General features: G+C 36.4%; 1 protein-coding gene across 10 annotated transcripts in view; it reads left to right on the forward strand.

The window, feature by feature from the left end:
• DGKB (diacylglycerol kinase beta) overlaps positions 1–27664 on the forward strand; it is a 381383-nt gene that overhangs the window by 71336 nt on the left and 282383 nt on the right. For 8 of the 10 annotated variants that reach the window (XM_032110604.1, XM_032110600.1, XM_032110590.1 and 5 more), the window contains one exon: positions 6116–6376. In XM_032110604.1, the coding sequence (XP_031966495.1) occupies positions 6307–6376 (70 nt within the window). In that variant the 5' untranslated portion in view covers positions 6116–6306. Of the gene's footprint in view, positions 1–490; positions 563–6115; positions 6377–27664 lie in introns of those variants that run through there. The other 2 variants (XM_032110613.1, XM_032110649.1) reach the window with 2 other exon arrangements.

Here is a 27664-nt window from a genome sequence, read left to right on the forward strand (position 1 = left end):
GCCTTTATAGACTTGTGATGAATCAGCAAAAATATGTTGTGGTATTTCCTTGTACCAGAGTCTCCTCAGGTTTCATTTATTTCAATATTTCTTTTAGTGAAGAAAACACTGAGAAATTTGAATGTAGTTCTTCTGACTTGGTAGGTAATTAATGTAACAACCTGGAAATAGCAAACCTAGGAGTTTTAAAATTTAAGGTCAGTCAGAAGTTGCTTTTAAAGAATTCATATGATGAAGTTAAGGTACATGAAGGGTGTCCTGGTTTTGGCTAGGATAGGGTTAGTTTTAAACTTAGCAGCTGGTACAGAGCTGTGTTTTGGATTTAGTATGAAAATTATGCTGATAACACAGTGTTTAGTTGTTGCTAAGTAGTGCTTACCCTAAGTCAAGGACTTTTCAGTTTCCCATGCTCTGCCAGTGAGGAGCTGCACAAGGAGCAGGGAGGGAGCATAGCCAGGGCAGCTGGCCAGAGGGATATTCCATATCATGGACTGTCATGCTCAGGGTATAAACTGGGAGGAATTGGCTGATCGCTGCTCAGGAGAGGCTGATTGGTTCCCAGGTGAGCAACTGTATTGTGCATCACTTGTTTCCCTTGGGTTTTATTTCACTCTCTCCTTTTGGTATCTCTCTTTTCATTAACATTATTCTTAACAAATTTGCTTCAGTTATTAAACTGCTCTTAAATCAATCCTAACTATACTCAGTGACGTTGCTGTCTTGCATTCTGATCAGTTTTTATCAGTGCTTGGTTTTGGTGCTAATATTTTTCCCTGTCACAAACTGTAGTATTGGTGAAATATTTTCACAAACATTCAAGTATTCTGCTTACCATGCCACAATAGGGTTTGTGTTGCATGTCTTCTTAGTGTTTACTGATATATTCCATATAAATAATTCAAGAAAGTGAATTTGAATGATTGCTTCTCTGAGGAATACAGTCCATATCTTTGTATTAAAATTTAAATGGATGTTTTTACATGTCCCAGACTAGTACACCTGGGAATAAAGTAGTCAATAAAACAAGTGGGCTTTTGAGTTGGGCTGGTCACTTCTTTAAAGGGGAGAGATTTTCAGTTTGATAAGGAAACTGTCAGTGATTTCAGTGTGTCAATGTTTATAGTTTATATTTCAGAATTGTTTTAATTTACATCAGTAAACATCCTTTACTAAATTGAAAAAAAAAAAGTGTACTACCGAAAAGACTTTATACTAAATACAGTGCAAAACCAAGGGATGTTGTTATGTAAAATATGCAACTTAAATTACATTACTTCTTTATTTGAAAGTAAAGAAACCAGAATGGTGGTGATTAGCAGATATTTTGGTTGGATTTCTTGCCCATCAAACTCTTCATACTAAGCTTTCAACAATGCAAATTTGGGGTATTTCTGACATCAGAGACATTGTTCTCTACAAAGTGTAAAATCCATTGCAGGAACACCTACACATGTCTTGTATATCTGTACATAATGCCTGCATTTCCAGGCAAGAAATTAATGATTGTTAGCATGGGTTTTTTTTTGGAGAACAGAGAAAAGTTTCAGGCATGCATGTAAGCATTTGTTATCTGATATGTAAAAATTCTCCTTTGGAAAATCCATGATGTCACCCACACTGAAAATCACAGGATCTAGCTAACCATGGCGAAAGTGTAGGGCCCTGCTGAAGAAAATACCACGTACATTCTGTACAGAAAAGCTCCTGAAAGGCATAATTGCTGCAGCCTCCATAGCAATTAAGGTATAAAATATTCTGTGTTATTTATTCCTATTGTTCAGGCAAAAATCATTAATCAGTCCTGTTGTGGAAAACTGTAGTTTCTGTGGAAGGAAACTTGCTATAGCTCTACCCGGTGCCTCCTTTATGGAGTAACTGTGAATTGAGGAAATTGCATGTGAGATGTACTTTGGGGAAGGGCTGGTAGAAAGCAAACGATGGCTGAGCAAATCCAAAAGCCAGTTTCTGGGCTGTTCTAAGTTTCCCTGTTATGGTAATTAGAAATAAGTCCCTTAAGGCATGCATTAAGATGAATGTCATGCTTTCGGATGCAGCAGTGAGGTTGGACCTCAAAAGAAACTCCCATCTTTCAGGGAGTTGTGTTGGGTTGGTTGAGAAACTGGACATGTCTCCATGGGCCGAAGTTCAAAGCTGAAACTGGTGTTGTTGATCAGTTTTGTAGGACTGATGTAATTTTTTTTTTCTCCAAATACTCTCCAAAAACTCCTCTTTCCTTGCAAGGAGGACTGTATAACGTAAATGAGATGGAGTCGTGAGGTTGGTATCTAGGGACTTTGCCTTTATGTTTGGGTTTTTTTCCTCCATTGAATATTCCTTTTTCTTTTCTCAGCCTGGCTTCTGTAGAGCAGCTGAGGATTTTGGTGGCATGGGGAATTCCTGGAAATCTAAGTTTGTTAGCAATGTTGGCTGAATGCTAAGTAATTTGATTTGTATAATTTTTAACAAAGCTTTGCTTCCTAGTTTGGGTATGTGGCCTCGTAGGAATCCTGACAGAACACTTAATAAACTTTCAAATTCAGAAAGGAAAACATGTTATGAGAAGGAGACTGGAATTCTAAGACTCATTATAGTCAATGGCTAGAGGAGGAAGATTTTTTTACATTTCTTTTTGTGATTAAATGAATGGTTTATTAATGTAGTGTTTCTAGTTTCTCTTATTTGTTAGGCCTGCTTTGTGTCTGGTTGAGAGGGCAGTGAAGCTTGCCTAAGTGTATGTTAACAAAATGCACACACAGATCTAAGTTACCCAGAATTTTTTTCAATCTCTTAGAGGATTGCTGGAAAGTTCCCTACCTGACCTTGTATGTATTTTAACTGTATGCTGTGTTGTGTTCTTCTAAGTAATTTATATCTGCATGAACAGGTCAAATCACTCAGTGTGATCTGTTTAGAGCTGCTGATCTTTATTTTGCTTCACAGCAAGCACATTTGATTAATGTTGTAGTTCAAGATTCTTTTTTTCCTATGTGGCAGTATTATTGCTGTTACTACTTTCCTCTTCATATACTTATGTATAGGTTTCTCAATGCATGGCCTTCCTGGAGTACTTAAAGAGCACTACTTAAGTATAAAGAAGTGAATTTATATTAAACACTTCTGAAAAAGATGATATAAATGACCTAATATTTTCTTCTACAGAAATTAGGATATTTGCATAGTGTATATAGTTGATCTTCCAATGTATACCTTAACAAATAACACAACACATAACACAAATATGCATTGATGACTTTTGTTTTCAGCATCTGTATACTGTGCTTGCTTTCTTATAACCACAATACTATCTACCTAAAATGGGAAAATATCACTGTAAAAGGTTTAAGTGTGAAAAACTAAGTAATGCAGGGATCTTTCCTTATTTAGGACTCTGCCGCAGCAGAACCTAACAGGAAACTGAAAAAAGGAGATACTTATAAGGTTCCTTTTGGTGATATCTTCCGCATTGTGTGTCTGTGTATTTCTGCATCACATATACTGAGGTGGTCGGGACCTGGCTGCAGTCCAGAGACCGATGACCCACCCTCAGAGGACTGCATACCTCCCCTTTCCTGTTCCCAGATTACACTTGGCAAATTAGATCCTCTGTGTCGGCCATAAGCTTCCCTTTCAAAGGACAGAACTTGCATTTGAGAGTTTTCCAGAATAAAAATGGAATTCTGTTGTATGTTCCATGATAGCTGCTGTTCTTACACACAAACTCCATCTTCTTTCCTGTGAGCTGCCATGCCCATACTACATTTTTTCCATTGCTGTAATCTCATTCAGGACATGTATGTTTTGCTGCAACGCTGGGTCTAGGCTGCAGACTAGGGTGTCTGGTAAAGGGGAAAGGATATCAGAGTTGGTAATTTAGATCTGTTTTCCCTGCTGATGTTCTGTGTATACAACAAACTTTGTAGACAGTGGTCAACTAAAGGTATTGCATATGAATAGGTTGATCAGACTAGAGAGCACAGCATCATTACTTTGCTAGCTGTCGTAATTCTAATGGTAAGCTGTTTATCACAAATATTCATATTAAATAATCAAGATAATCTCTAACTGTACAGTATTCAGCAATGTTAGCTTTTGTAGGTAATGAAACTAATGTAGTTAAGGATGATGCAAATAGTAAAACTGGATGAAATTGTGGTAGAAAATTTTGGTTATGTTAAATAAATTATGCAAATACAATTTAAAAAAATCAGTAAAATCTAATCAGTTGCCAAGATTATAAGAAATATGTACCTACTTGAAGATATAAAACTGTCTTCAATACACTCTAATCCACTGCCAGAAATGAAACATCTCTAATTTGATTAAAATGGCCCAGTTGACCATAGTTATTTTTTTTAGCAATGGATAAAAGGATTGAAGTTCACAAAACAGAATGATAGCTTTTTTTACTAAATAGCGCTTTTAGCTTTTGTAGTTGCTGACCTTTTTCAGGCACTGATCTTGATTCACAGAGGTTTGAGGGCTGATGTGCCTTGTACTTGGCCAGTATCATTCACATTAATGTTACATTTTTCATTCCAATCTCCATGTTCCTGTTTAGTATTCATTATTTTTTCAATTATATTATACAATTATATATTCAATCAGTGTTTCTAGATCTTCCAACTCATCATTTTTTTTTTCTAACTTGAGGAGATGAAGAGCATAGGAATCTCTTCTGGTACAAATTTTTAAAAGGCAAGGCAGCTGTTTATGTACTTAGACAGCCTTACTTGCTCGCAGTATAGTCCCTGCATTCAAATGGTTCACCAGGAAGGGTCTGAGAGCAATGAAAGCATGCTCTGGGACTAAGGTGTCTTCCTTAGTGTCTGCATCAATTTCTTTGTACAGTAATGATACTCGTGTATGTAAGACAGGCAGGAAAAAAAAAAAAAGAAGAAAAGGTGTTGTCTGATTGGGTTAATGTGGTTTTTTTTTAATATGCTTCTGTTCCTAGTAATTTTTTTGTTTTTCCTTTCTTTCCCCTCATGAATCCTTTTCTATTCCTTCTTAGCTACCAACGTCTTCCTCCTTAGCACTCATACCATTACTGTGTTACTCTCTTCTGATCTGAATTTTTTGTTTTCTCTTTTTGTAATTTAACCCTTATAAATGATATATTGCTAGACATATGAAGAGATTCCACTTACTTTCTATAATTAGCTTACTAGTCTAAACTGGTCTTCTAGGCAACCTCTGTAATCAATAAAAGATAAATACCACAGGAGGCAATTAATCACATTTTAAGATTATGTTGTAACTGGAAGGATTAATTGCTGCCTGGGCCACCTGTCTCTTTGTGATGATTAAAGGGAGTGCCTGAGATGACAATCTCAGATGAGGTACCTGGCTCTCAGATGGCTAAAATTAGAGGAAAAGTAGCATACCTGTTGTTCCAGGAATGGTGTTGGTAATGCATTGCTTTCAGAGGGTCTGTCCTACAGAGGTAGAAACTGCATAAAATTGGGATGAGAGGGCACCCACAGTTTGATTCCCCCCTCTCCCCCCCGAACTGACTTGTGATGATACCAACAGTTATATTTGATTTTCACTAGTGACCAGCAATGTTGTGATGTCCTAGAAATCAACCCCTTACTATTTTGTTAGAATAGTTAATTCTTGCATAACTCTTATGTGAACTTCTCAGCAAACTGCAGAATCAATTTGATTTTTGGCATGAGGAGTTAGAAGCTTCAGAGCATTTCTGACAAGGTTACACAGTGCTGTATAACAACATAATTGGGTACAAATCCAGTTACAGCAATTTGCTTTTAAAATCATAAGGAACTAACTTTACTGATAAGATATGATCTACTATTTCAGTGGGTGTTACTAAAACAGGAACATCTCCATACAGTGTGTCCAGATACATTTGATCATAAACAGCTGATAATTTTTTGGTGAATGCTGCACATAAGCATTTGGAATTAAAGGAAAAATAATTTGGACATACATATAAAACTGTTTATAGACAAATACTGAATGGAACTGTATATGAGAAAATATTTATTAGTTACAAGTATTCCCATAGGAAAACTGGTATTTATTCTGGTATTTAATATTTTGTATTTTATTCTGGTATATTTGGTATTTATTCTGGTATTTGATCTTTTAACAGTGCTGTAACTTGCCACTGAACCAACACATTTGGAACAGTTCATAGCATCAAAAACTTCATCCACATAGACTGATGCCATCTTGGCACTCTCCAGACACTGTGAACTGAAGTTAAAAACCTTTATGGAGTTTGTAACACTGGGGTCAAAAGGAATATTCTTCTGATATACAAGGAGGACCCTTACTGCCAGTATGACGAGCCAGGAGAAGTGGGTTAACCTCAGCCCTGGAGAGTTCTCTCAGCTTCAGAAATATGCAGAATGTAAGTAATATTTAATATATTTCATTTTATGGCTAAATAAAGAGTATTTTGAATGCAGAATATAAAATTGTTGTATTATTGATACTATTCACTGTCAGGTAAGAGGTTCAATTATAATTTATGTTTATTTTTTTAATCCAAAATATATGTTCTTTGGAGGGAAAGAACAAAATCAGTTGGGGTCTGTAGCACTTTTTCTGAACAATTTTTTTGCGGTATGATACCACGTAGACTGACTATGGGTTGGTTAGGTAACTGAGTATTTGGAGAACAAATTTTCAAGGCTTTGCCTTAATTTATCTTAATTTGCCTCAATTTGCCATAGCAATTTGTAGGCCACTACACTGGCACTTGTAGATAAAAAGAAGGTTTGCCTCAGTCATGGAGGAAGCATGGAGATTCCTGAAGAAACACATCTAGGTGTCCAATATTGAAAAGTTTCTAATACTTCAAGCAATGTGAAGGAAAAGCTGTCCTGTGAAAGACCAAGAAACAAAATTATCTCTAAGCTGAAGTTCTTTAGTTACTGCTTAGGGAAAATTCCTTTCAGTTGCTTGAGACACTTAAATGGCTCAGAATTATGTGCTTAAAGGGCAGATACTGAACACAGATTTTGGAGACAGTTCATGAAGCCTGATAAGAACTGAACTGAAAAAGCTCAGTAACATTTAGGAAGTTCTCCTGTGTGATAAGTAATCTAAATTTCAGTTTCTAAAAATGGAGAAAAACTCATATGATTTATGAATGTTATTGATTTATTACAAGAGGAAACATTTGGTTATGAAGTAAAATGAAGACTGGTGATTGCTTTGGGTCTTTTTGTGCCTATGGCATCACAGTATATAGTTAATTGTATTTTGGTGTAGTCATGTAACAGAGCAATCATAAGATGATTATTAGAATGATTAATGTAATTATTATGGAATAGTACTTTCCACTGGAATGTGATTTAGGTTCTTAATATTTTCTTGGTTACCAAGTTAAGCCATGAATTGTAATCTATATAGCACAATGTTAATGAACAACAACAACAAAAAAATCAGGTAGAATTATTTAAATTGTGCTTTCTGGAACAAGTATATCTGAGTCTCACAGTTCTCTGCAGAAATTGCTGTACAGTTTAAAGTATTCTATTCCTTAAAGAGTTTCCTCCCCATGTCACCGTCTCATCTGAAAGGATAAGCTGTAGAGTTGAAGGAAATTTGCTTCATATAGTGCTTTACATCCTTAGTGATGTCACTGAGCAAAGAGCTATTTTTTTTTTGTCATTTCATAGAGAAATATAAAACATTGTATTGTCCAGTATTTAATGAGTTAGGACTTCCGATGTTAAAGAAGGCCTTAAAAATCTGCTACAAGTATGGGAAAAGAAAGTATCTATGCTTTTTAGTAGATCTTTTTTTTTGTGTGTGATACAGAGAAACATTAAATGAAGGGCAACAAGGTGCAATTATACGGAGCTTAAAACATCCAGGTTTTATATTGATAATTCATTGCTTTCAGAGACCATTGTGAAGAAAACTTTGTATTTCACATGTTTTAATATGAATAATCTTGTTTGTTTTAAATTACATCACCAAATAAATAGTAAATATAATATAGCAGTTAAAAAAAAAAAAATCACTTTTGAAATGATTTACCACTTCCTGGGAAGATATTTTCAAATTATTTTTCTTTTTTTTTTTCAATACCAGAATCTGAAGATGTCTAACAGAGATAGAAAGTTAGGTGTATTTTTTTTCACATGCGTTCTTATAATTTAAGCCTCAGTGCAGCATTTGCCAAAATATTTGCCTTCCTTGTGGGGAAAAAAGGCACTTAAGATACTCTTTTAATTTTGGCTTCCCTTTGCTCCTCCAGCATTTCCTGCACACACAATAGGTCAGAGCCATTGTTTCAGTAGAACTGTTGATGTCAGGGAAATTGTTCAAATATGTTTGTGTTCAGGTTTGTGTGTGTACATTAAAGAAAGATATGTTGTCTTTCAAGCTTCCTCTGCTCCTCTGTAATGAAAGCTTTTTGGAAATGTGAAATGTGGCACATTTTTGTATAAATAGTTCAATTTCTGAGGCAATTAGAAAAAAAAATTGTTAATAGTATATAAATTTTCATGTATAATGCCAAGGGAATAAACCCCAGGCATGGACCTTGAATTTCTGGGCTGTCCAATTTAATTTAATTAAATGACTGAATAACAGTATCTTTAGTGAGTGATCTAAGACTTTAAATGCAATTTAAAAAAAAAATGGAATCAATATATTTGAATTGGATGTATTTTTTATGTAACATGGCAAGATACAAAAGGTTGTGGTAGTAGATATCTTTACTCATTACTAAATAATAATTAGGTTGTATGGAATTTTGTGAAGCTTGGATATATAATTGCTTTGCTATTTGTTGAACTTGGAAAGACAATGAACTGAAAATCCCCAAATTTCATTTTGTGACTTTGTAGAGTTTGATTCACTTAAAAAAATAAAAATAATAATGATAATAAAAAAACCCCAAACAAACAAAAAAACAACCCTAAACAACAAAAGTTCTCAAACAATTAAAAAAAAAATGCACTGCTCATTTTTCTCCAGCATGGAACTTCAAGTACCAGGGTTCTCCTGCAGGATGGATGGCTGATCCGGGTGTCAGAAGGTGACACTGTGGGGAAGTTTGACTTTTTGGCAGTTGTCTGCTAACAAGTGGTGGTGATGAGCGCCCAGCTGTGCCTCATGCTAAGGAGTGGGTTTCACTGGAGCTCTTTGGAATAAGTAGGGAGTTCATACAGAGGTGATTTGTTTTGCATTCACCTTCTGATATGCAGGCTTGTCATTTACTTTGCCTTTCAGTTTGGTGTAGAGATTTTACTTCATCTTACCTAAATAGCAACATTATTTTGACAGTATTTATAAATCCTATTTTAGTTCGCATCAACCTGTAGTACTAGAGTACTAGAATAAAGGGTATAATCTACCAAAAACTTACCTGCCTTGGATCATACTCTTAGTGGCTGATAGTCACTTCTGCCTAATGAGATCACTGGAAATCAAAATTACTTTTATACAGCTGCGATGGGTTGATTTTGGCAGGATGCCAGTTGTTCACTAAACAGTTCTATTACTCCTGACTCTCTTCCCATGTTCTGGGGTGGGGTACATTCCATGGGAGACAGTCCTCCACAAACTTCTCCAGTGTGGGCCTTTACCCTGGGCTGCAGTTCTTCAGGGATACAAAACTCTGGTGCATGGGAAGAGGGGGTGTGCTGAGCTGCCTTGTGCTATAACCAGTAGGAAGTTCTTAAGTACAGGGTGGATTTCGATTTCTGCTTTTCTTTGGAGCCTAAGTAAATTCGGTTAAGAAAGTTTGCTCTTCCATTTTAGGCACTTCATGTGTCTATTCATGCAGAACATATTCTCTTTAAAATGCATTTGCTGGTGTTTTGCATATTGACTTCGTGATAAGAAAAAACTCCTTGCACAGTTCCCTGCTGACACTGAATCTCCTCAGCCTAACCTGGCCACAGAGTGAGGTAGTGTTTTACTTACGTGACAGCCTCTGCTCTGGGCACGAGCACACACCACTGCCCAAGGCTGAAAGCCTTAGTTGAGATCCAGCATAGGAAAGGGGGCTAACCCAGACTATTCTGCTGCATAGCAGACAGGGCACAGAGTGAGGGATTTGGGTTTGAGCCTTTTGAGGTTGAAGCTCAGTTTGAAACCATATCCTTGATCTTTCCCCTATCTGGAAAGCAGTACTATCTCACCTCTACCTGTTTTATGAAGATTCGCTGCCGGACTTTGCTGAAATCAGTCACACCTGCAAGTGTTACAGTTTCCAAGAGGAACAGAGGAATGGGTCCACACAGCTTCAAAGAGACAAATTCAGTGCCTCTTATCTTTACACTGAAATAGAACTCAGGTGGCACCTAGATGAGCTGCTTCTCTTGGCATCAATTGACTTCAGTCATGCAAAGAAAATCTCAAACCAAATTGAGATACAGACTGCACAGATAATAAGTACTTCCAGAGTTGAGTTGATGCCTTGAGATGCCACCTAAAAACAGAGACTAGAAAAGAATAAGGGAATAAAGGTAGGTATTTATTTGAAAGGCCTTCAAAGGTACACCCTGGGGAGCCAGAGTCTACTCTCAAAATGGACCCCAAGATGGACGACAGGTCACGAGTTCTTCACACTTTTATAAGTTTGGTTCATTTGCATATCAGGGTTAATTCTCCAATTAAAGCTTTAGTTAATGATGTAATTTCCCCAAGCTTGTCCCCCCTTTAGAGGCTTTTGGTTTATACCTTTTGGGCCTAGGACAGCCTGAGTGTCCTTGGAGAGCAGGCCTGGAGAGGCTTTGTTATCTCTACCTAGCATGAGAGCGCAGAAGTTAACAGGCTACAAGAAACTTCAGAGTTACACACTAGGCAGTACAGGATTTGAAAAATATAAAAGTTAAAACCTAAGGCATCAGAGTCATATGTGCATATATAGCTCATATAAGAGTGGACATTATAGATTCAACTGTCTTGGACTTACTGGTCTGAATTCAGCATAAATTCCCTTTTTAGTCACTGAAGTAGGTGTGTGGATCTTTCACTGTATAAACCCCTTTAAACCACTCATGTGGATTCTAGTACTCTGAGAAGGACATGCATGTGCTTTTCCCTTTCTGACTGAAAGACACTTTGCTCTAGTTCAGTGTAGTTTTTCTTTTTATTAATCTTCTGTGAGCTTGATGATAGCCTGTCTACTCTGGCACGTATTGTTAAACAAGGTCTGCTCCTAGCTCTGTGTGCAGGTAGTGTCCTTGTAATCACTTTGAAAAATTCCTACCATCTCTTGTCTGCCTGTTTTCTTCTTCACATAGTTATAGTATGAATCAGTGCTTTATCCAGCTGTACTGTTTGGTGAACCCAAACCCTGAATGTAAAATTTGTTTCTTGAATATATAATAGCTTTTCTCAATTTCCATAAGTATAACTGAATAGCAAAGGAGAATGAGTTCTCCACCATTTGTTCCTAATCACAAAATATTTCCATCTAAGCAGCACTCAGAACTTCTTAGTAAGTGAATATCGTCCTGTAAATTAATCCAAGGAACATCTGTAATTTTGTTTTAGTGAATTATTTTTGAGCTCAAGTCAAGGCAATTTTATGCTGTCAACTTAGGACCCTTCTTTGCCTGCCTGCCATATTAAGTAATTTGGGGCTTCAATGAATTTTTTGGAACAGTTTAAATATTACTTACAAAATTTCTTGAGTCCAAAGAGTGTATTGCCTAATACTTGGCACTTTGCAGTTGATATGCATATGTGTGGTTTTGGAAGTATAATTATTTCCAAAGGCAGTTCCTCTATGTCCTTCTTCCCAGTTAGATTAAAAATCTCCTCTCTCCTCTTGCTCTGAAGATAGAACAGTAGAACATATTTTTGCATTAGATCTTTGCCTGGTTTTAAATTGCCTCAGAAGAACAGGTGAAAAGAAAAAACCTGGGATAACTGGTGTGATTATTATATAATAGTGATAATAATGACAACAACAGTAATGTAGCCCACATCAAATCCTGAAGATTATAGGGAAATAAATGCACTTGAGAGAATTTTTTTTTCTCTAGATTTCGTGATCAATGCTGGCTGTGGGAAAGAAGGGTGAAAAGATGTAGGGATTTATCTGTAGAAAAGTGTCATTGTATAGGGTAAGGTACATACAGGATGTTTCAGGCAGAAACAGTTTCTTCTAAACGATATGGTACCAGATACGTATTGTAAATTGTATGAGAAGCAGCTGAGGGAGCTGGGGTTGTTTAGCCTGGAGGAAAGGAGGCTCAGGTGTGACCTTATCACTGTCTACAACTGCCGGAAAGGAGGCTGTAGTCAGGTGAGGATTGTCCTTTTATCCTATGCAACCAGCAACAAGACAAAAGGACACAATCTCAAGTTGCACCAGGGGAGGTTCAGGTTGGACATCAGATTTTCCTCATGGAAAGGGTTGTTAAGCATTGGAACAGACTGCCCAGGGCAGTAGTGGATTCACCACACCTGCAAGTGTTCAAGGAAGGAGTGGTGCCATTTTCTGATTGACAAGGTGATCAGTCAGAGGTGGGACTTGATGATCTTGAGGTCTTTTTCAACCTAAATGATTTTGTGATTCACTGATATGTGTCATTCTGTACTACTCTGAACAGGAGCCTGAATTGCAAGGGCATTAGAGGCAAACAATATAAATAGCTCCATTGTGATTATTATCTGTATGGTAAATTGGATTAGTTTGGACAGGGTTTTTTTTTTAATCCTTTTTATTAAATGAATTTTGTATCTCCTTTTTATTAAATGAAGTTTTATGGCTGTTGCAGTCCAAATTATATGTTAAAAGGAGCTTAGAGGATTCTGCTCCAAAAGCAAGTGGGGAAATATTGAAGGGATTTGAAACAGTTAAAACAGGACTATTTCATGATTCAGCTAAGCATTAAAAAAGAAGGAAAAAAAAAAAAAGGAAGCTCTTCCCTCAGTAGGGGGAGAAAAGGCCTCTGAGCTCTGGCAGCATGTGCACTCTGGGGAAATAGCTTGGTTTTGTGTTGTCCTTTTGAGTTTGTCAACAAAACGTGCCCTGAGGAAAAAACCTGAAAAAAACTTTTTGCAAAACTTTTGGCAGTGATTTTTTCCCAGGCTGGTGGAGGAAAACTTGGGCAGACTGTCACAGCCTGAAGATAGAAATAGATGCTGGAGTGCTACTGAAATGACTGTGAGAACAGAAACAGCATCAGCAGCTGCAGCATCTTTTGATGTAGCATCAATAGCTACTGCAAGAACTAGACAGTGAAACAATTTTATAGGGGAACAGGAAGGAGGAATTTGTGAAAAAGATCATTGAAGAAAAATGGGAAGGTCAGCAAAAGTTTTGGTTCAAAATTAAGTTGGCAGAGACTCTTGAGTGGGTTTGGCTCTGTGGTCCTAACAGAGGGAAATATTATCTTTTACAATGGGTATAAATGATGACCTGGAGTGAATTTCGTAAATGTGGCAGCTGGTCACCAGCAGCTATGGGCCATTACACAATCCCTCAGAGGGTCTCAGACTTCTAATGCCACATGGAATTGTGCTAATTCTAATGAGGGACTGAACCTCATCAAGTACAATTTGACAAAAAAGCTATTTTTGACTGTGTGGAAAATGGAGAGAGAATATCACTGGTGATTACTGAAAATAGTTTTACCCCAAGTATTGGATTTTAGGATTATGGTGTTTCTGCTGCTATTAGTAAAGATGGAGGCAACTAGGTTCCCAAAAAGTTTTGACAGAATCTATTAGACTGGCTGAAAGGTGGAGTCTGCCAGTGCTGCGAGTACAATATTCCATGCACTTGGGAGAACTTCATGGAGAAGGATAATGGTCTAGTGAGAGATCCAGTCTTTAGATGCAAGGCCTGTTGGGGGTAGAGTGGGCAGAAAAAGGGACCAGTTGATAATTTGTAGAGTCTGAATCCTTATCCTAAATCTGTGATTGGAAATTAAAAATCTAAGTAGGAGAAAACGGCGTGGAGAAAACTACTCAATGGTTTGGTGGAACACTTGCTTTAGTTCTCCTGAGAGGTGAACTATGAAATATCCTAATTGGTATAACACTGTAATTTTTTTATTCAGATCTGTGAATTTAAATCCTTTGTGCACATTCCTGTGTTGCATCAGTTTAGAGAAAATGGGATAGGAATGTTGCATATTATTTATTTAGGCTTTAGTCAAATTTACTCTTAAAAAGACCCTGAACTCTGTCCAAAGGAACGTTGTTACATCCAGTCTTCACTAATAAGGATTATTAGATCTGACTTTGACTTGTGTTAGACTGAAATCCAAAATAGAAGAGATACAAAGTTGTGAATTTATTTTTCATTTAACCAGTCACAGTTGAGACTTGACCTCTGAAGATCATACCATAGATAAAGTTGTGGGAGATTGAAAGCTGGGCACCAATATAATCCACAGAAATATTAGTGGATTCCTTTCCTTTCTCTAGTGAGGGTTTCTGTGCTAGGTCCTAAAGAGAAGGTAAGATAGGAATGATGAATTGAGCATTTCTGAAGAAAAAAACCTGATAAACATGCAATAATACAGTATGATCTGGATCTCTGAGGTAGGCTTTCTAATGAGATAAAATGCTTAGTGTTTCTGCCATGATAAATGCCTGCTGGTGTCTAGCAATTGTGTTTTTAACCAAACAGAAGCTGGTCAATTCTCCAATTAGCCTGTCAATGGTAAGCAGTATCATATTGACTCTGTCCACAGTTGTGAGTAAGGAGGAACCTTTTTATGTCTGTCAGGTGGGATACTCATGTATGCAGAACCTTTTTCGTTCTTCCACACCCATACTGAAGAAGGGCTTGTTTAAGGTATAAACTGTTTAGGGAAAGGAATGATGTAGAAGAGTTCTGAACTCTTTGCTTTGGTTAAAGGGACTATGAAATCATTCAGGAGTTTCCTTATTTTATGAAAAGACAAATGCACTGAAGTACGTTTTTGTCCCTCTCAGGCTGCTGTATGTTCTAATTTGAAGCATTCTTTTAGGAACTATTGGCTTTCATAGAACTTTGTTTGAATTGTACATAGTAATGGCACAAAGTAGTCACATTGAGTGACTTGGAGTATCTTATTACAGTATTATGTTCATGTCTTAGCTAATTACAGGGATCCTCTCCTGTCTTATGACTGCAAGAATCTTCATATGTCAGCAGCAGGGAGACATGTTTTAAGAGCAGAAAATAGTGAATTTATAATTGTTACTATCAGCTGGCAAAATTGGGACAAATCTCCTGTTTATATATGCCCCAGAATCATAGAATTGTAACGTCTGGAAAAGACCCCCCTCCCCAGCAGAACAGGAGATGCTCTTGGAATATCTGATTTGTTCAAGAATACCAATATAAAGGGATTATAGTCAGCAAAATGCAAAACTACTGTTGCTGCTCTGTGCTGTTGACTGGAGACTGCTAACAAGAGATCATATATCATAACATGAAGAGACTTAGTCAATTTGTAAAAGCAGAGAAGGCAGTAGGTTGTTAGAGAAAACCTGTAATTCAAAATTTTTGAAGATGTTGACAAATTGGTCCAGAGTTGGATCAGCTCAATGAAGCACCAGATGTTTTTAGCATCAATTTCTTTTTTAAAGAGCTGCCTCTGCTTCCTGAATTATTGATTGGTAGGGTCAAAATTATGATGCCTCCAAAAATTGTATCTTTCATTTAGGGGTAACGAAAGTATTAGGAAGCAAATGGTCTCAGTTGTGCTAGAGCTAACACACTTTATTTATGCATTTTAGGAAAGCTAGTGGAGGTGTCAAAGTTTTGTACCTATTTAGGTCTTATATGGAAGAAATGTTAAAGGAATTGGAGAAGGAAGAAAATTGATTCAGCCTGCTCGATAGTACCAAGTTGCATTGATCCCAGAATCCAGAGAGAAAATTCTGTTAGAGAAGGCTGTTATTATTACAAACCCATCATTTGCGCATAAAGAGGCACTGGAAATGCTTTCTGTGTGATGAATAGGACACTGTCTCATCATTAGAATCATTTGGTGGTCTCACTACAAGAAGATAATTTACCTGCAACCTTCTTGCACATTGGCTTCATCTGGGAGAGTGGGGAAGAGATAGCAACCACAACACCTGGAGAAGACTGTAAGGTTTGCTCAGTCTTGCTGAGCAATGAAACTCAGTAGTTCAGTACAGATGTTGAATTTGTTGTGCTGAGACTGGACAATGTTAGGCCCTTATTTTCAGGATAATCATATTATATTCTAGATTATGCTACTAAGTTTCCGGTGTTCCTGTTGAGGGCAGAGTGGCTGTTTCAGTACCTGGGGAAGATAAGGTTAGTCAGAACTGTAGCATTGCCAGTAGTATCAGGGCTTGTGTTAACTCTTAGACATGCAGATAATGGTTCTTAAATAATATAGTTGTAGTAGAAGGGAATGATGAGAAATTCTTTAGGGTAAAAGTTAATGACTTTGCATTTCCATTTTCAAGGATATCGTTGCAAGAAGCAAAGGTAAAGAGTTCTTACAAAGTCCAAAATAGAAACACTTGTTCACAGAATCACAGAATGGGTAAGTGAGGCTGAACAGGACCAGCTCCTTCAGTCTTTTCTTGTAAGAGGTGTTCTCAGGTTTCTGTGGCTGAAGTCTTCATGATTTGTGGTAGCTAGTAGTTGGTCTTTGAATTCTGAAAGGCAAATGGTGTCATCTCACCTTGATCTTTGCTTCCTTGTTCAAAAGTAGTGATTTCTTTCTAGAATTGAAGCTGCATATATACGTGGTGCCAGTCATTAACACCTGGTGTTGCAGCATCAGCTGTTACTGATGCTGAACATACATTGTGTCTATTACAAATCTGACATATGGTCATCAAATTACTGAATGTATATTTATACACTGTAAATATGTAAACATTGATTGAACCTTTGTTATATTTCCTGTGTTTCTATGTATCTTCCATATTTCTTTTCCTTTATTGTTTGGTTGTTTCTATGGACATTTGCATGTAAACAGTAAGAAGCTTTTGTTTCTTAAGAGTTCATCTGTTCCTGTTGCTTATTCTTATTATAAGGATTTGGGGGATAATTCAATTGGTTGCTGTGGAAATGAGCCTGATGTCACAAACAGAGAATTACAGTTCACCAAGCCTTTAAGAAGCAAAATGATGGGAGAATGGGCTAATTGGAGAGCCATGTGACTAGCAGAATCTCAGCTCTTATTAAAAGCATGTATTTTTAGTCCCTGTGTTTCTATAGAAGAGCTGGAAAGTGTAATTCAAATGGTGACAATCCATGACTCATCAGACAAACTGAAAAAAAAAAAAAACCATGGCTCTGAGAGAAGGGATGATCCTGCTTTGCCTTTATGGGATTCACACTCAATAAACCAGTAGCCCATGGTAGGTCCCTTCAGCCCATCAAAGCTTCATATGCTTGAATAGAGAAGGGGAAAGCTGCTTGTCCAACTTGTCCACTGAAAAAATATACTCTATTAGCTTTACCACTTAGGCTGTTCTGCTTCTCCTGGGTTTCTGAAGAAAGGAGGGCCAAAGCTGCCTTCCTTGTTCCTCTTGAGAACAGAAAATAGGTTAGTCTTGATGGCTCAAGTTGAGAATCAGGGGTTTCTGTTAGAAAAAGAGTGGACTTAGGGCTGTCTGATAGTGTCAGGCAGCTTCCCTCCATCTGCCATTAATTGGAGTGAAGGGCCCTGGACTGCCTTCCTCTCTTTTGTTTTCTGCCAGTTAAAAGAAGCAAAAATTTACAATGTGCTCATAATCACATATGTTTTCATTATGTTTTTAGGCACTAAAAATACATTGCTTTTTGTGTGGCTCTGGAAGATTTTTAGTGGATGCTATGCAGTGTCACTGCATAGTTTTGTTGGCTGCACTGCAAAATTGAATGGCTTTTTGAGGACATTACAGATTGCTAAATTTGTCTTTAGAACTGTCCAGATTTTGTGTGGGTCATAATTTTACTAAAACCAGTACGGAACATGGACAAAAGAATTTGTGATTAAATTCCAATGTAATATGGTTTTATATTAATTCTGAAAATAGAAATTCTTGATTTTATTTTAAACATAAAAGTTACAAATAATTTTTGTTATTGCAGGTGACCCTGCCTTGGAACAGGGGTTGCACTAGGTGATCTAGAGAGATCCCTTCGAACCCTAACAGTTCTGTGATTCTGATATTGAGACACTTGAATTAATTGTAGCAGTAATGATAGTGATAAAGAGTTTGTTTTGAAGAATGTATTTCCTAGAATTAAGTGGCCTAGTAATAGATTTTTTCATTCATGAAGGCAGACTGAAGAGCTTTAAAATTCTTTGTTAACTGTTGTTTCTTTGTTGTTGGTTCTGGTTTTGTTTGTTGTCTATGTTTGCTTTTTTTGGTTGGTTTTTGGTAGTGTTTTGGGTTTTTTTAAGTAGAGTGCTGTTTCTACTTTTAGTGCCTTCTTTATGTTTGAAATTCACTACAGAGATAGGGCAGACTCTAGTATCCTTACCTGTATCAAAATAAACACTTTGGCAATCCTTGTAACGGCTTTGAAAGAAAGCATAGGCTTTATATTAAGAGCCTAGAGATAGTAGTAGTTGAAATGAGTGGAAGGAAAAGTGAAAATTTTATAGATGTTTATGAGAGGAGGATGGGAAGTTGGTTTGTGTACTAAGTATATGTCTGAATTCTTTGTTGAATAGTGGCACTTCAGTACTGGATAGGCTTTAAGAGTTGGAGAAATTGCTGAAATTATACTGGAGATGGTGAAAGCACATTGAAAAGATGTGAAGAAAATGAGTGAGTGACAAGAGTTCCTGGGATAAAAATATAAAAGTCCTGAAAGGGAAAAATTATTAAAAAATGGAAAAAAGAAGACGTGGGAAAACAAAGCAAAACAAATGGCTTCAAATAAAGTTGGAGTCTATCAAGTTATGGTAGACCAAAATTCATGTATCTGTGCTATTTTACAACCCATGGATGGTGCCATGAATGATGTAAAGAAAACAGAGAAGAAGAAATGTTAGAAATAGCTTACTAGGACAAAATCAAAGTTAGCTTTTAGAGAAACAGAACAGCAGACAGGAGCCAAAATAGAACTCAGTACCTAAAACTGAATGTTTGGAAATTTTGATTTGACATTTGGTGTTTGGTTATGAAAAAAAATAGTAATAATGAAAAAACATAATTGTGAAGTTGAGAGAAATGACCTGAAGCAGAAGGAAAATAATTCATATGGAACCTTGGTGGCTAGCCAAAGTTTATCTTGTAAAAATTATTTAAATTACTTTATGTTAACTATTTTGTCTTCTGTAGAGGGCCCTCTAGTAGTTTTTGGCTATAAATTCTTTATTGTTAGAATCTGTGAAGATGTACACAAGCACTATTATTTTTGAATTGAAAGCTTGACTACTTATTTAGCTAATTTTGGGTGAGTGTGAATCCAAGGAAGTACTCAAACTGGAATTTGAAAAAAAGCCACTTGCAGGCCCTTTGGAGGTGCTCTTATTCTGGAATAAATTAGATATGGGTGTTCGTTCAGATTTGTTTTAGTAGATGAGAAGTTAGTTAGTTAGGAACTCTCTAATACTTAGAGGTGCAATGACCCATTTCATATTCCCTTAAGTATAGAACCATTTTATATTTTATGTCAGACACAATGAACATTGTCACATTGCTTGTCAAGTCCAGGCTCACTGTTTTATCTATGGTCTAAAATGTAACACCTTCAGAGAAGACCACACTGTTAAAGATATATGACATTATGATTTAAATTTAAATGATCTTTAAGTTCTGGGAGTTTAAGGGATTCACAGAAAGAATGTCAATTAAGTTGTCCTAAGTGGTACAAAGGCACATTCTGAAGTATTTCCCAGTGTATGTGCTTAAATCACAGCATGCACTGAAGTTTTTCTGTGATAGGTTTCAATAAGCATGTGCCACAGTAGCTATCCCTTCTAATAGCAATCTAGCGATGTAATGACTGATGATGTATGAGGACTACTAAACTGCTCTTCAAACTACAAACTCTTCAAGGTGGATGCTACTCTTAAGATAAATACTTTGCAGCTCTGTGTAGATATTGGAGCTTAAAGTTATCCAGTCTCATATTTTTAAAAATAACCTGAGTAAGTTTACATTGAATCTCAGGGTTTTTCTACCAGTAACACATTTCAGAAGAACTTGATTTTCTTTTTTTTGTTCCCCATTTTTTTCATCCCTATTTTGTTATCTGTCCACACAGCCTGCATAGCATGTTTGGCTAACAACACCCTCTCAACCCCCAAACAAAACAAAGGAAAAATACCCCAATAAATCCAGTCATCTCTTCAGCTTAGCATCCTGTTCCTGGGAGGCATGCATCTCAAAAGTTTTATGAGTGTTCCAGGCACAAATATGTCAGTCTTTGTTCAGGATCTATTTGGACATAAAAACCAAATTTAAATCTTGTGTAGTTATGCAGAGCAGGTTATAACCACATCTCCATTTGGTTATTTTAGTGGAAACTAACAATAAATATGGTCTCTGCACTACAGAAGGTCTTTGGCTTTAAACTGAGTCAGACCTCATTAGGTGTTGTGTTGTATCTAGTGAATAAAAAAGCTGCATAAACTGCTCTAAATAACTTGGGTTAATGAATTAGGAATATATCATGTCAGTGCATTTTGTTATGTTAAATTTGCTGGTTTTACTTCAGGTTTTATCCTGGAAGTTGTTATTTAAGGTAACAAATGACACCATTTTCTTGGATAGGAATGCCCACCTGTATGTACAGCAAGTTGTTCTATCCCATGCAGAATTTGTCGTGTCCTGTTTTTCCCCCCCAGGAGTTATGACTCCCAGGCATATTTCATATGGGTTTGCTCTTCATGCTGCCAGTGATAGAAAAGTTGTGTTCTCTTGCTGCTGTCTGCTACACATATAGTGCCAAAGAGTATTATGTGTGGTGTTCAGAGGTGGTGATTGAGGCAGACTATTAGGGTTTTTAATTGTGATTAGTGCTGTGTATAGCAACAGATGAGTTTTTGTAAGTTCTTCTCTTATTCAGACCACTAATATATAACTATGAACTCATCTCTAGTAACATTCTAGTATTTTTATACCAAGCTTCTTACAGAATTCGTACAACTATCTTTTAAAAGTAAAGGTAATAATAATAATAAAAAAAACATATACCACAGCTGTCAAATAGATTTAGTTTGAAAGAATTGATCACCTGCTTTGTTTTAAAGATTGTGAAGCATCTCTGGGGATTTGATTTCTGCATTGTTTTACTAAATGTTTATGTTTAACTGTTTGGTCTTTTTCAGAAGCACTCTCTCAATGCCCTATTCTGTTTTATGAAGTGGATTCTATTTCATTTTCTTTCTCCTTTTGTGAAAGGGATGAAACTGTTTCCCATTTCTTCCATTTGTTTCATTTTTTCACAATTATTGCTTTATAATGACTAAACAGGTGGGAGAAATAGGAAACAGTTTCATCCCTTTCACAAAAGGAGAATAAAGTCTACTATCATAACAGATTTTTTGTTATTTTCACTATGGTTGTTTTTGTAATCAGTTTTTAGTGTTAATAATTACATAGAATATCAGTCTTGTCCTAATCTTTTGTGAAACAACACCTACCAGGAGAGATTCCCACTTTTATTGATAGACTTTCAGTTTAGTGTAAATAGTAGTCTTCCATGTAATTCAGAAAAAAATATTTTCTTTGCATACATATTTTGGAGTTGTGTTTTGTTTTCTCCCCCATTTTACATATTTAATCTCAGATAAAAGTCTAGTAACTTATGCTGCACAACTTCAGTGACTGATGAGCTGTGTAAAAGCTGTCAGAATTTGGCCAGCCCTTGCCAAATGACCATGAGTAGAAGCTTTGGAGCTTGGTATGAGAGCTGAGATTTTTCAAACTGCTTTTTTGGTTGGCATTCAGTTGCATTTTGAAATTTTATGCATTAATGCTGTTGAATTCTAATAGTCATTTCAGGGGAATGTAGAATGTTCTACTATGTTTTCCACCTGCAAGTCTGGAAATTCAGATGGCATCTTAAAACTTCTAGGCAATTTCTAGGAGCCTGTTTTTTGAATTTTGAAAAAACTGAAAAAATCAATTTTAAATCTTCCTGACCACAAAAATTACATTTTGTTTTAACAATGTTAATTTGTGCAGATTATGCATTGCTGTTTTCTATGAAATTAATTAATTATCAGCATTTCTTATGAAAAGACCTTTTCAATTCTTCAGGCTTTTTCTATTTTTAAACACAGTCAGAACATAATAGATTTTTAAAATGACATTAAGCCTTTGCCTTAAAAGATGATGCAGATCAAATATAAACATGGAGAGAGTGAACAAGGAGGCAGATAAAGTATTTTTTTAAAGTTATTTTGATTAAATATTAAACATTATACATTATACATTGTTTTGTAAGTACGTAGCCAAGTACATCAGAAATAAACGATAAGTAGTTAGGAGGCACTGGTGAAAAATGTGGCAATTAACATCAGAGAAATTTTGGATAAAATCAAATAAACATAAAGAGGAAAGAAAGCTTAATGGCAAGTAAGGTAGTATGCATGAAATGATCAAGGGTTTATATGAGGGTTGAAATAGAGAAGCTACAGAACCAGGAAGAAAGTGAAAATAAAGAAGTATACAGTATTTCTCCAGTGGAGGAATTCCATTGCTTTTTCAGAAAGGTTGGGATGTGATGATTAAATATCAAAAATGTTTTTGTTTTTCAGTATTCAGTTTATCTACTGAATGGTATGCAGGCTTTTAAACAACTTGAATTTTAGCTGTTCCCTTTAAAATTGGACAGAAGTAATTTCCTGATCTTTGTAAAGTGCTCAATGCCTTCACAGGACACACAGCAAGCTGAATGAGAAGGCTTCATTCTGATTTTCCAGCTTTTATATGGCTGCAGTTAACTCCATATGATGCACATTGTTGTCTTAGTGACTGAAGTTTCCAAGGAATGACTTGAATTCTGATAGCAGGAACACGGTGTATTTTCTGTGTGCAGCATGAGTGCAGCACATGCAGCTGTGTTGCTTTGCTGAGCTTTTGGGAAGCTCTGATGGCCTGCAGGCTGTCCTTCTCCTTACTCACCCTTTCAGCAGCAGTCAGCAGCTGATCTCCTGCCCTTTACACGTGGGTGTCCCCATTCCCACCCTCTTTCCTCACGGGGTTCATGTCCTTCCTTCTTCATCCTCTTGAAGCAGTGCCATGTCCAGTGCCACACAAGCAGCTCTCAGCTTCTGCTTAAGGCCATCCTTATTATGCTATTTGGCAAGGGAATGAATGCTCGTGGGTGGAACTGAGAACCTGTGTAGAGCTAGAAGGGGCTCTGTGTGTCTACCTGTGTTGTGGACACTGACTTGGGCCATCTGACAAGAATAAAAGCCTGTTACGTTTGGGAATTTCCCAGAGAAGCAACATGCTTTGTGCTGTACTTTGCAGTGTATTGTAAAGATTCCTAAGCTAGAAATGAGCAGTAAAGTGGTGCAGCAGCACAGCTGGAGTCTATTTTCAGTTTATTTCAGGAGCTCTAGAATTCCTCCACTGCCTGATTCAAGCTAATGAATACATTTTTACATAATAGTGCCATTTGTAGGCACTATTTTGTGCCAACAACACATTTTTTGAAACAAAACACTGCGGTGTTTCTTTTGAAATATTTTGATGCTTACAAAATTGAATATTTCAATATTTTCTTTGGGGGAGAAAAAAAGAAAGTTAAATGTAATTGTCAAAGAATATGTCCTGGGCTGCATCAAAAGTATGGCCAACAGGTCAAGAGAGGTGATTCTGCTCCTGTGCTTTGTTGTTGTGGGATTCCATCTGAAATGCTGAGTGCAGGTCTAGGGTCCCCAGCACAGGAAGGACATTGACCTGCTGGAAAGAGTCCAAAGGAGGGCCACCAAGTTGTTTAGAGGGATGGAGCACCTCTCCTCTGAGGAAAGGTTGAGGGAATTGGGTTTGTTCAGCCTGGAAAAGAAGATTTTGGGGTGACCTAATCACAGCATTCCAGTACCTGAAGGGAGCCTACAGGAAAGATGAAGAGAGACTTTTTGCAAGACTGTGTAGTGACAGGACAAGGGGGGATGGCATCAAACTGAAAGAGAGTAGGTTTGGATTAGATACTAGAATGAAATTCTTTTCTATGGGGGTGGTGAGGCACCAGAACAGTTTGCCCAGAGAAGCTGTGGGGGCCCTGTCCCTGAAAGTGTTTAAGATCAGGTTGGATGGAGCTCTGAGCAGCCTGATCTAGTTAAAGGTGTCCCTTACCCACAGCAGGAAGGTAACTAGAGGATCTTTAAGGTCCCTTCCAAAACAGGCCATTCTCAGATTCTATGACTGTTAATATCAGGTTTATTGGAATATGTTATCTGCTGAAGCATTTGTTCTTCTCTTCAACAAAGGAAATTTCTACAAAAAATTATCATTTTGATGGGAAAAAGGCAAAAATTTGCACAGCTTTATATTAAATTTAACTAAAAGTAAAATAAATACAGAGAGATTTCTGTACTGTCTTAGAATTTTGGTTTGGGTGATCAGATTTCTGAAAGCACCCTCAATAATATTTACTTTGTTGTCTAGAAATAGTTATTCTTCTGACTAGCAATTTTATATATATTCATATCTGCATCTTGGGTGTTGGGTTTGTTTTTCAGATTTAGAATTTGTTAAAAGACACAGAAGGGGGGGATAAATCATAGATTATTTTAGATGACTTTTGGGAGTATAACCTCTTCTTTGCTATTTGTGAGTGACACTGAGATTGAGATATTCTGACAAGGGTCTGGCATATTTCTTAATGGTGCAGAGGATTGTGAGTCACTACTCAGGAGACTGTGTCTTTATTTCATGACTTATCTTGAAGCCATGATCTCATACATATTGAAAATTAGTAAGCCATTTATTTTCTGAGGTTTTTTTTGGTGCAGTCTGAGATGGGCTTTATTTCACTGGTGGCATACCCTGTTTGGAAAGCATTAGAACAAAACCAAGTCTTTTCTCTGTGAGAAACTTGAGCATAAATGTGGTGACAGTTTTCTTTGGTGTCTAATTCCATACCACATCCAAGCTTAAAAAATTACCTTGTAAGAAAATTTACTTTGTAAGAGAATGAAGAATATATGGGGCTACAGAAGGAGTGAAAGAGGCCAGCTTGAATCATCCTAGACACCAAGTAAAAATGACATGTCCTATACTTATTCCTAATTGTGTTTGTTAGGGAAGCCTGTTACCTGCTAAAGACCATTCAGTAAATTCTGGTTTTACAGTTTTATGTTTGTCTATACATTGGTATTTAAAACATATAATAGGCTCCAATAAAGTGTGGTACCATTGCTTAAGAAAAGCCATACTCCCTACAGACATTCGAGTTTCTCTTTCCTTGAGGTGAAATGTCTTAAAACTTTTCATAAGTTCTTGTCCACTGTTTATTGCACTTGCTGCAAGACTGGCAAGCTGCAGGACTTCCAAAGTCCTCTTAACAAGAACAGATTCCTTGGGTTAAAATGATCTAGAACAGTATTTTTGCAACATAGTTATTAAAATGTTTTCCTTTGTCTAATTCTGAAACAGGATATAAAAGAGGAAAGGGAAAGCCCATCTTGAAAAGCAAAGGAAAAGTCTAACTTGTTTCCTTTACCATTTTTTGATGAAGTTCTGAAGTCTAGTTTTGTTTTCCTTTGCACTCTCAGAGGTCTTTCACTGTGTCAACCAACTTTCCTTTTTTTCATATTTCCTGAACCAAAGCAAGCTAAGTCTCTTAAGCCTGATCTCCACAAGAAAGTGAGTCAAAAAGTTCACAGGTGGTTTACTCTTCCATTTACTTGAAATGTAACTGTTGGAATTGGAATGTAGCTTCCGCAAAGCTAGTCTGTTCCCCAGGTTTTTAGGTGAATTTATTTCCAATCATACTGTTCCCTCTTTTTTTTTCCTCAAAACGAACTATTTTATTAACTTATTACTACATTGAAATACTTTTATGTATCAGGCATATGGAACATTCAGAATCTTCAGCTGCGAGTTAATGATGAATAAAAAACATTGGGAAAAGTTAATGTCTGTTTGTGGCTGTAATTACCTATTTCATGTTCTAATGTTAGCATGTTCTAATGTTAACTTGTGATGTTTTAGGGTTTTTGTCCTCACGTTAAGAGCATTAGATGGAATATATTTATTCTGAAATTGAAGTCATCCTTTTAGATCATGGGAAATTAAGGTCTCTGGAAACTCAGAAAATTATGAGATCATACTTTTAGATTTTTCTGTTTAAGATACGTTAGTTACCACTTTTTTAAAAAAGGTGTGAAGGAGCAGAAGAAGAGAGATGTGAAATAAGGGAAGAAGATCAGAAGATTGAACTTTTCTTTCTTCTTCTCTTTTGTCCTTGCTATTTTTGAATTTTCATCTGCCTCTTCCTGTTTTTTCTTCTCCCTATTTTTTATTGTTTTTTCTTGTTTCTTTTATCCTTTTTCATTATTAACTCCCCATTCTTCTTCTCATATATTTTCTGCTTAGTTTTGCTCTAATTATCTGTATCTTACATGCTCTGGAAAGTATCACTGTTAATCTGCCTAACTGAACAATATAAAATTAAATAAACAAGCATATCCAGTGTGATCATACTGAGGTGGAACTGGATGGATTAGGAAGGGATATAAAATTGAATCCTGGGACCTGAAAATGTTGATAGTTCATTACTATTATGTTGTCTTCTATCCGTGGCAACATTAAGTTGATGAATACCAGTGTGATGTTGCTGGTGTTTTGCTACTAGGTTAGACAACTTAATGTTGTTATAATACCTGTACTTTAGGGATACATATTCATAAAACATTTGAATAAGCTTATGTTAAGTTTATGTTAAGCTTGCAATAAATAGACATTTATCTTTTTCTTTTAAAGATACATTGGGTTTAGTTTAGGGGCATATCTGTGTAGTTTGAAGCATAGGTGACAGAAAAGATATTTTAGTAAATTAATTTGTTTATCTCATTTCTATTTTTTTCCCCAAAAGGTAATATTATGGATTGGAAAGGTAGATTCTGCTTACTGCAAAGTTTATTCATTGTTGTTAGGATTTGTGGCAGGAATGTTTTAAGGAAGGACCTACCCAAAGATGGAGAGCACATTTGTTATTTGGAAACAGAGTTTGTTGAGAAAATTTTTTGTATACTTGCCAGAACTTGCTAAAAAGATGTTCTGACTGTAATGACAGGTAAACGGCAAAATTACTTTATAAAATACAGTGATTTGATCAGTATGGTACTTATATCAACTGTCCATAGTGAGTGCTGGCCTCTAAGGGTTCTTTTCATGGAATAAATTAGTACAATCTATACTCTTTAAAATATTTCTTTATGTACCATGTCATTTTATAATAGGCCTTTCAAAGGGCTGCAAGTTTCTATAGAGGAGGAAGATACTAAGTTGCTTGATACAAGTAGGCAATGAAAGACTCAGGGTATGCTCACATTGCAGTTAAATTGTGAGTATGTCTCACAGAACTTTGAAAGAACTGGCTTGATTTAGCTACTTTTGATACCTCAGAAGTAAATTTTTGACACAGGGACCGGTTGCTGTCCTGTTCCAAACTGTTAGATAAATATCCAAATAAATTCCATAGATCACTATTTGATGGCTTTAAAAAACCCTTGTGGATGTTAGAAATGCATTCAAGATGACTTATTGTCTTGGAAATATTAGAAATGAACCCCAAGCTAATGCAACTTAATTCTGAAAGATTTGTTCTTGT

Source organism: Corvus moneduloides, chromosome 1 (genome assembly GCF_009650955.1).
Source record: "Corvus moneduloides isolate bCorMon1 chromosome 1, bCorMon1.pri, whole genome shotgun sequence".
Lineage (NCBI taxonomy): Eukaryota > Metazoa > Chordata > Aves > Passeriformes > Corvidae > Corvus > Corvus moneduloides.